The sequence below is a fragment of the Trachurus japonicus genome, chromosome 11 (genome assembly GCF_045865225.1).
Source record: "Trachurus japonicus isolate A0001 chromosome 11, Traja_1.0".
Lineage (NCBI taxonomy): Eukaryota > Metazoa > Chordata > Actinopteri > Carangiformes > Carangidae > Trachurus > Trachurus japonicus.
The window spans coordinates 12,847,865-12,857,858 of record NC_140917.1 but is presented as its reverse complement, the minus strand read 5'-3'; the positions used below and the strand labels follow the sequence as shown (position 1 = coordinate 12,857,858).

The following is a 9,994-nucleotide window of genomic DNA, read 5'->3' as shown; positions in this document are numbered from 1 at the left end:
TCTGGTCTATCCATCTTGACAGACGGCGCTCTCGGCGCGCGCAGCTCGCGTGAAAAATAGAAATTAACCGATCTGAAGCGCTCCAGGCGCGCGCACTGCGGTCCAGAGCGCGAGATGTGCGACCAGGCAGACCAGTTAACATGTGCGCCTATCTAAAACTGCCTCCGCTCCAGGGCGCTGCGCTTCGGTTCCGCGTCCAGTGCGACCAGGCTGTCACACCCAGTGCTGCTGCCTTCAGTAACAGTCCTGAGTTTACATAACACTCCTACGTCTCTTCTTGCCAGAAACATCAGAGAAGTGACGGCCACAAACACTTCAACTGTACGTTTACTCTCCTACATTGATTTTTGTGTACACATAAAGATCTTCCTGTTGACAAAATGTGTCATCACAAAACTGCAACTAAATGACTTAAGGTGTCTTAAGACTACCTACTGCCTTACATGTACTCCACACACACTACAAGAAAATGGTTTAACTTCTCTATGGACTTTCATGTGCTTCTCAAGACAGCAACTGAAAAGGTTTCCCTCCTTGATGGGATTTCATGTGTGCATCCATGTGCAGCCAAATTCTCCAGCTCCATAAATGTTTCCCCATAAACACCGCAACCAAATGGCTTCGCTTTTGAATGGACTCTTGAAAGGATTTACCCAGAAGAAAATCTTTTTCTTCTGGGTAAATCATTTCCCACATAGCACAACTAAATGGTTTCTTCCTGTGTGTGGAGTCTCAAGTGCATATTAAAACTCCCTCGATGTCTAAAATGTTTCCCACAGGTAGGACATTCAAATGGTTTCTCTCCTGTGTGGACTCTCATGTGCTCTGTAAGACTACATCTTTGCCTAAATGTTTTACCACACGTTGGACATTCAAATGGTTTCTCTCCTGTATGGACTTTCATGTGCTCTATAAGAATACACCTTTGCCTAAATGTGTTACCACAGGTTGGACATTCAAATGGTTTCTCTCCTGTATGGAGTCTCATGTGCTCTGTAAGACTACATCTATGACTAAATGTTTTACCACAGGTTGGACATTCAAATGGTTTCTCTCCTGTATGGACTCGTATGTGCTCTGTAAGACTACTTCTTTGCCTAAATGTTTTACCACAGATCGGACATTCAAATGGTTTCTCTCCTGTATGGACTTTCATGTGTTGTTTAAGATTCCCTCTTTGACTAAATTGTTTACCACAGGTAGCACAGTCAAATGGTTTCTCTCCTGTATGGATCCTCATGTGTATCTTCAAAGCCGTGGTTTTGCTAAATGTTTTCTCACACTCTGAGCAGCAGTGAGACTTCTTACTAGTGTTACATTCTTCATCACTTACATGAACAGCTTCACTGTTCAAACCTGACTCAGGTGCTCTGGTTTCACTCCAGAAATCATCACTGTCTTCAGTCTCTGAGACCTCATCATCTGTATCTGGTTGAAGATATTTATGTTGATCTGAGTTCCTGGCTGGTCCAGATCCTCCACGGTCGTGTCCATCGGCCTCCATCTGTTCAGCTGAGCTGCTGGATGGAGGCTCTGCCTCAGTTTGTCTGTGATGAGATTGTAGGGACTGAGGTTTCTCCTCCTCATCCTCACTCTTTATATAAACAGCAATGAGGGGGAACTCTTGAGTGGTCGATAGTTCCTCCTTTTCTTCTTTAACTTGTAGACTCCCTGGGTTCTCCTGATCCAGACTAGAGGTCAACTCAGGAGGATCCTCTGCTTCAATCTTCAACAGGTGCTGATCACCTGCAGAAACAATGAAACACATCATGAACAACAGTGTCTTCATACTGTCACTCATAACTGCAGTCTCTCTGAACCACAATGATCTTCTCAGTGGATGCTAGTCTGAGACGCTACTCTGAGCTCAAGGAATTTTGCTCCTGCTATGAGCCTCTGATTGGCTGGAAGTCTCTGAGCGATGGGTGCACCGAATGGCATTTTTTTTGGCCGAAGCCGAATACCGAATAAAATCAAAACGCTTGGCCGAATAACCGAATAATACCGAATACCAAAAGTGGTTTTAAAGTTTTTCTTTTTTTTTTTTAATAGGGCCTATTGGATAAATAAAATATTTTTAGACTTAATTTTCAAAGAAAGTAAATGTTTATTGACTATTCTGACAGTTTTTGAATATTCCAGTTGCCGTTGCTCATCAAAAAAGCACAAGTTAAATTAAGTTTTTCATTTATATCGGTCAATTGTGAGTGCTGAAAGATCTATGCAAGTACATTCCAAAAAAAACCCAAGTGTCTTTTAAAACAGTGGTTCCTAACATTTCTTGGTCAGATTTTTTTTTTTTAATTCATCAATTAGGCTACTTGACATTTCAGGCGACCTCATTTGAATTTCAGGTGACCCCACGTGGGGTCCCGACCCCAAGGTTGGGAAACACTGTTTTAAAAGACGGCGGCCACGGACGGAGTGGGCGACAGCTGGGATGAGGAACTTTAAACTGCTGCAGCCGTCTCTCCCTCTCGTACTCAGCATGCTGTTCAGGGTGTTTGGTTTGATTCATTAAAAGGTGCGTTCCTACAGGAACGATCCCCTCACTCAGCCTCTCAGTGGCCGTGTCTCCGCTAGGGATGGAGTGATTTTCGATCGGATCGTCTATCGGCGATCGAAGGGACGATCGTGATTTTTTTTTCAAATGGTGATCTTTAAGGCGATCTTTAATTAATTTACTGCCATAAGATGTTAAAGAAATAATCTCTAGAACCTGTGCTACTTGAAAAATATTTTGTGGAGCAACATGTCTGCATACAGAGCCCTTGGATCTGTGCAACAGAGGAGTGAATATTAAACTCTTAATTACACACCCTGTTGCATCTTTTTTTTTTCGGAGGTGCATGCCGCGGACGCAGGCTGTGCGGGGGGCGGGTCATTAAAAAAACTGATGATGAAGTCCAGAGTGTGTTATCAGGGGCGCGCTGATGTTGACGGGAAAGCCGGCGGAGGTGTGAGGGAACCGGGTGAGACGGCGGCTGGGAGCATCCGCAGAGCGGGGTTGGTTTCACTGAGAGCAGAGAGCAGACCGGGGAGGGGGAGAGGGAGAGGCGGCGGCCGCGGCGGCTGCACTCGCTGCGCTGTGACTCCCACTCCTCACGAGCTCCACACTGACAAGCTACCGGCAACACAGCGCCTCTGTCTGCCCTTTCAAAATAAAAAGCCGCTGTCTGACGTTTAATAGCGGCGGGGCGGGTTGTGAAAATAGATGCGGTGGTGCGGGGCGGGTCGAAATACTTCGGGACTCGCGGGTAGGAAAAAAATCCCGACCCGCGCGTCATGCATGCGCGCTTGTCTGTGTGTGTGGACGATATAGCAAGTTTTTTTTTTTTTTTTTTAAGATGACGTAATTGCCCCCCCCCCCCGCCCCCCCCGCGATTGGATCGCCTATCGGCGATCGACAGTGTCCACGATCGAATGATCTGAATATAGGGCCGATTTCCCATCCCTAGTCTCCGCTGCAGACAGGACGCACCGGGCTCTTGGAGCGACGTGCAACGGTGCGCGCGGTCGCTGTGCAGCTTACCCCCCACTGCTCAGCAGTAGGAGTCACTTACTAATAAAGCTGGGGTTTAAAGGGATAGTTCAACATTTTGGCAAATTGGCCCATTGCCATAATCGCTATAGTCATAGCAGTAGGTTTGTTACCTTTAATTGTCGGTGTAAGCTATTTTTAGAATGGCGGAACGGAGCAGCAGGCTGCTCAGGGCTATGCTATGGAGGCTAAGGGAATTTCTTGGTTTCCCTCATCAAATTCATCAAATACACAACCCAACAACTCCAAAAGGCTGTCGTGGACAAGTTGTGACCTGCACATTCACCACGCTATGAGATAATAACGGAACGTTATGAGTTGTTTTAGAGGTAAATTCATGCAAAACCGCTGATGCGTGTTGCGTTCAGGGACAGTTTTTCAGCAAGCAGTCTCTGTACTTACCTCTAAAACAACTCTGTCTCGTAACGTTCCGTTATTATTTCATAGCGTGGTGAATGTGCAGGTCACAACTTGTCCACGAAAGCGTTTTGGAGTTTTGGGATTTTGTATTTGATGAGTTTGATGAGGGAAACCAAAAAATTCCTTTAGCCTCCATAGCGTAGCTCTGAGCAGCCTGCTGCTCTGCTCCGCCGTTCTAAAAATAGCTTACACCGACAAATGAAGGTAACGAACCTACTGCTATGACTATAGCGATTATGGCAATTGGCCAATTTGCCAAAATATTGAACTGTCCCTTTAAGCTGCCGTTTCGATAGTCGCGCGATCGCGTATTTATCTGGGGTTTTTTTATTTTTTTTATTCGGCCTTGCTTTTCGCTCATTCCATCAAATACCGAATGTTGCTTTTTTTGCAATATTCGGCCGAATATATTCAGTTACTGAATATTCGGTGCATCCCTACTCTGAGTGACTTTTTACTTTTACTTGAGTGTTTTTTTACACCAGTAATTTCAATTTTACTCAGGTAAAATTTCATCAACTTAACAGTATTTCTACTTAAAGCAGAAGTAAGCGATCCGGTCGTTTTGGCTAACCTCTTGTCAGCCGATGGAGTTAGCAGCCCCCACCCTCATCATGGATCTATTGGTCCCCATCCCTACGTCACCACATTCACGCGCATCCCTTGGCTGCACACACAGCCCTTTATGCCGATCTCTCTCCTCATTGGATAAAGCTTGCAGGATACAAGGAAAGTTTTCTCCTCGGCTTACAGCAGAGCAGAGTGACTGACAGACCCGTGTTTCAGACCAAACACTCTATGTAAGTGAGAAAATAAAAGAAAAATTCCAAGGCACCTATAAAATGCCTTTATTAAATTATGGCATGGTCAACATGACAATTAAAAACTCCAACGCGTTTCGGCGTCTAGCCATTGTTCCTGTCCTACTCCATTTGACTCCCTGATGAAGGCTAGACGCCATGTTGACCATGCCATAATTTAATAAAGGCATTTTATAGGTAAGAGAGTGCCTTGGAATTTTTCTTTTGTTTTCTCACATCATTGATCCCTTTCCAAAGAGCACCTCTTTTTAAACAACGAGTCCACGAAGCGCTCCTTTGTTTGAAGATTTTTTGAACTCTATGTAAGTGATTGCCCTTGGAAGATATAATTATTTAAAGTCCCTGGAAAGTGACACTGGATTCGTTTTCTGAGTTAATCACATCCCAGACATATGTCCTATTAACCATCCTGCCAATTTTGGATGCTAGAAAAATTCGTTTAGTAGGTGAAATTAGGTTTTAAAATGACTAAATGAGGCAGTTCTCGCAGCTCTGGATGTCTGCTGCAGGCACCAAAGCCCCGCCCACTTGCTGAGCTTCGTCAAGTTTCAACTGTCAATCAAATGGCCTACTGCTAACTGTCACATCGTACCCGAGCAGCTACGGGCTTGAGCCTGAGTCTGAGTCCAGCTCTTATCTGAATGTCTCCGATACACACTGAGCAGTGAGGGAAATATGCTGGGGGCACACGGATCTCCGCTACCCTGATAGCGTTAGCGTTTAAATAAATGTTTTACAATGACCTGATAAGTCTGCATTACATTTTATTAAGACAGAGACCAAGCTAGTGGACTGGTAGCTCCGGCGGCGCTGGTAGCTCCAGGGGTAGTGGCAGCAGACGCTCCTTGGCATTCTTGAAGTATTTATAATATTACTGTGCACATGGGAGGAGTTATGAAAGTAGGGACGCCAGTGCGTCACGGCGCCCCCTGTAAGCCTGCCCTTAAAAACAAAGACCACTGAAGCAGAGTGAAACTGTGAAACCCTAACCTCTAAAATTAAGCACTGCACAAAAATTGGTCTTTTTGCATGTTTTTATCAATACATTTTGAACACTTTTAATATATTTTGAAACAAAACTCCAATTTCACTTTCCAGGGACTTTAAGACTTAGGCTATATTAACGCAAAAATTCCGCTTACTTCTGCTTTAAACAGTCAAAACATCCGGTTACAGTGACAGCGCTAGCTAGCTAGCACGTGCATAGGGCTGGGCGATAAAACAATCTCGATTTGGGATCACGATACATTTTTGATCAATTTCAATATCCGGCTATGGTCATATTTCCTCTATCACATGACAGTCAAAAGCACGACAGCAGCCTGTCACTCTGCCGTCCAGTAGTGGCCGTTGGACGCGAGGGTGCACCGTCCCCCCAGTCTTTTTTTTCTCTTTTTCTAAAGAGGAGCTAAGCAGGATTTCTCCCGTGGCTATGCTACGTTTTTTTTACCTTAATAAAAAAGCTCCAGAGTAATTGTGATAGTTAACTACATGACTTGTGACTTGTTACGAGTGAGAACGGAGGCTCTCTGTCTTCACCTGGTGCCTCACGGCTGAAAATCAACCTTGCAACATCAGTGTAGTTATTCGGTTGCCGCCCCGGTGTCCCAGCTCTCGTCTCTGCTGCACCGCAACACAAACGCGCTCCATAACCCACATTCTTTTATGACAGACACGTCGTAACATTGTAACGTTTTTCACTGCTCCCTGTATTGATTTTTCACTGGCTTCGTTGTAAACAAATCCACATGGCCAGGCGGAGGGGTATCAAAACAGCAGAAAAGTAATGGGTTTTTTTTCCTCAGAAATGATTATGGAAAGCTGCAGATAGAGCCATTAGAAATTAATGCAACTGATTTTTTTAAATGTATTTACAGGCTTTGTTAGTTTTAGGTTCAATATGTGCAAAAAGGTCATTTCAAAATTCAAAGTTCTCAATAAACAACCAGTCTGGCCCTTTCAACACTTTGGAGTGAATGATTGTGACAGTGGCATTAACATTACCTCTTGTTCAGTGACACTAAACTCTCGTGTGGCAGTGGATGGTATTTCAATGATGTCACAGATTTTGTATTTCAATGGCGTCCAGTCCACCCAGTAAAAAAATCCCCACTACACCAATGCTACCGTCTGATACTCTGCCTACTGTCGTGAGCATGTACTGCAGAGTTTGTTTGAGCTGCAGCAGCTGCAGATAAAGGGAGGAAGGATAAAGTGAAAGCTGTAAAAGAGGGAGGGAATGAGTGGAAGTGATGGTGAAGGTGTGGAGCGGTCAGTTTGTCTGTCTCGGGTCGTCATGTAAAGAAGCCTGGCAGTGTGGAGTCACAGAGACCTGATCATACCACGGCCACAAAGTGGAGGAGAAAACTCCGACTGTGAAAACACTGAGCTGCAGTAACACGTCTCACATGTCTGCTCATGTACGCCGTAAAGAGCATGCACTCGGAGTCGGCTCCTATGCAGGGTAACAGTGTGTGTGTGTGTGTGTGTGTGTGTCCGCGCCGCACACACACAGTTCTGCTCTAACTGGTGTTATTATCTGCGGCCTCGTGCCTACGACAGAATCACACCAGTGCTGATATTCAGTACAACAGCACTCCCTCTCATAGTCTACTTGCCATCCCATAGGGCCCCATTGTGAACCCGGAAATGTTGAGTACCCCAAAGTTTTATGTTAGAAATAGATAGTATGGGTCCCCAGTATTCAGAAACTGCCGGATGCTAACTTATATATATTGGGCAATTAGCATAACAGACATAATTAGCATAAATTAGCATAATTACCTATATGGGCAATATTTCAACAAAATTGACTTGGCTGATCTGGGCAATATTGGAGTGGTTTTAGGGGTTATTGATGATGCTGAATCCATTTCTGACATTTTCAAAATTCAAAATGGCTGTCTAAACCGGAAGTGACCAGATTTTAACCACCAGTGGGCCGATTTTGATGGATTTCAAATGGTCACTTCCGGTTTAGACAGCCATTTTGAATTTTGAAAATGTCAGAAATGGATTCAGCATCATCAATAACCCCTAAAACCACTCCAATATTGCCCAGATCAGCCAAGTCAATTTTGTTGAAATATTGCCCATATAGGCAATTATGCTCATTTGTGCTAATTATGCCAATTATGCTAATTGCCCAATATATATACGTTAGCATCCGGCAGTTTCTGAATACTGGGGACTCTACTATCTATTTCTAACATAAAACTTTGGGGTACTCAACATTTCCGGGTACTCATTGTTGGCAAGTAGACTATCATGTGATATTGCTTACGTATAGGTATTTAATTGTTTATTATTTGTGTTTTTGTTTCATTTTGGCATGTTGAGGGCACCTGAGATTATATAGGTAGACCAGCATACACCTGGGTGGGCAAATGGGTTTTTACCGGAGCATGAGAGGCACAGAGGAATTTTCTTTGTTCGCTCACTTTTCTGGTCAAATAAACCACATTTCTGCTGAAATGTGAAATGTGTTTGGACATCATGTTTTCCGCGTACACCACAACCCATGGTGCAGCAGTGGCCCTTTAAATTTCATGATTTGAAATTTGATTTGGAACTTCTCTTTGTTTTTTGACAAACGGCTACTACAATACCATTGTTACTCTTTTGTAGAACTTGTGGAGTGTGTCCAACATGTCCTGTTGTAAGGTTACCAGTGGTTAAATCCTGAATTGCAATACTCCAATCATAAAATTTACAACTATTCCTAAACTTTAAGTGTGTGTGATTAAGACACAATTCAACATCTGAACCTAAAGCACTGGTGTCTTACGTCTTTAAATTAACCACAGAGCAAAAGAACGTGTGGAGACAGTCAGGTAGTGAAGAGAGCAAATTCCATCTTGTCAGATCATTCCCATCCTCTTCACCAACACTTTCAGCTCCTCCCCTCCGGCACTCGCTTCAGTCTTCTTCCCTCAGTCAAAACCAACAGATAAACACTCATTCACCCCAAACAGCCATATTATAGCAACAGCTATAGCTAAGGAGGTAGCCACACAGCCAGTCGTAGGCTACTCTTGCACTTATTTATTGCCTTACTAGGTTTGTTAATGTATTTTTTAGATTTGATTTATTGTTGTTTCTTATCTGTCCTCTGTATAGATTTTATAGTGGCTTTGTTGTTTTTTATTTGCCATTATCATTGACAGCAGTGCTGTGTGCTTTGCTCTGTGCTTTTTACCTCTATATTCTCCTGTGGTGTGTCTTGTTTTCAATGTCTTCCAGCTGCTGCAACAATATTCGCCCGTTTCGGGACAATAAAGAATTTACTTCCTTACTTGAGAAAATAACCTTTAATCTGTTGATTTTGGTGATGGCTCCAAAAACAGTACTATGGGAATAAATTCAAATAAAAAAAGGTAAATTGTTAACTTGCTAGTCGATAATAGCTAAGTCAATTTAAGTCGCCTCAACTAAAAAGACCTAGATTTTGTAACTTCCTGTAGTACAATTGTTGATAGCGACATGAAAGTTAAAAGATAGGAATATAGTACAACATGTCCTCTTTCTATACAGACCACAACCTCGAGGTCCATGGATTTAAAACTGAATCACCAACCGGTTTTGTAGTGAACGAGCCGAGGCTGCAGGAGAACATCCAGCAGGTTCCTCTGCCGCTCGATCTCCTGTCTGAAGCCCGAAGCCTGCGCCTCGTACCCGGCTACGACTCTGTCCACGGCCGCTAAGATTTCCTGGGAGGCGGCGGTGAGTCTCTCGGTGACGAATCCTCTCAGAAACTCGACCTCAGACATTTTACTCAAACTCGCTGTTGTTCCTGGGAGGAGAAGCGAACCGTTTCCTGGCTGCTGCTAGACTCTCTTCCAGTCTGGGCACGTCACGTCACGTCGGCAACCAAGTGAACCGAAGGGAACGCCCACAAATACGTCACTTCCGGTAAGAGCCGGGGAGGATGCTGCATTCACGTGCAGTCGGACAGACGGCCGTCGGTAACAAACCAGATGTCATTTTAGTCACAGAAGTCAAGAGAAAGCCGGTAAAAACGTGGGTCAGGTAATCAAACAACGACATCGCCATGACAGCATATTGTCACGTGTATTGTTGTTTTGCCTCGTGCTGACTGACCACTTGTTCAGTCTTGTTTATGCCATTACGTGCAGCGGCTTTCTCCGTCTGCCCAATTTCACGTGAATGTAGCATGAAAAATACGATTGAGTTGCTTGCACAACCGCAACGC

The 9,994-nt window shown here is 44.1% G+C and overlaps 1 protein-coding gene across 1 annotated transcript; it reads right to left on the bottom strand.

Annotated features, from left to right (window-relative positions):
* Positions 1–218: 218 nt before the first annotated feature.
* On the bottom strand, positions 219–9,615 carry LOC146978366 (uncharacterized). Its single transcript, XM_085791033.1, has 2 exons — positions 9,359–9,615; positions 219–1,746 (listed from the first exon to the last, which is right to left on the bottom strand). Exons 1-2 carry the CDS (start codon positions 9,549–9,551, stop codon positions 704–706), a joined length of 1,236 nt encoding a protein of 411 aa, XP_085647159.1. The 5' UTR covers positions 9,552–9,615; the 3' UTR covers positions 219–703.
* Between the last annotated feature and the right edge of the window lie 379 nt (positions 9,616–9,994).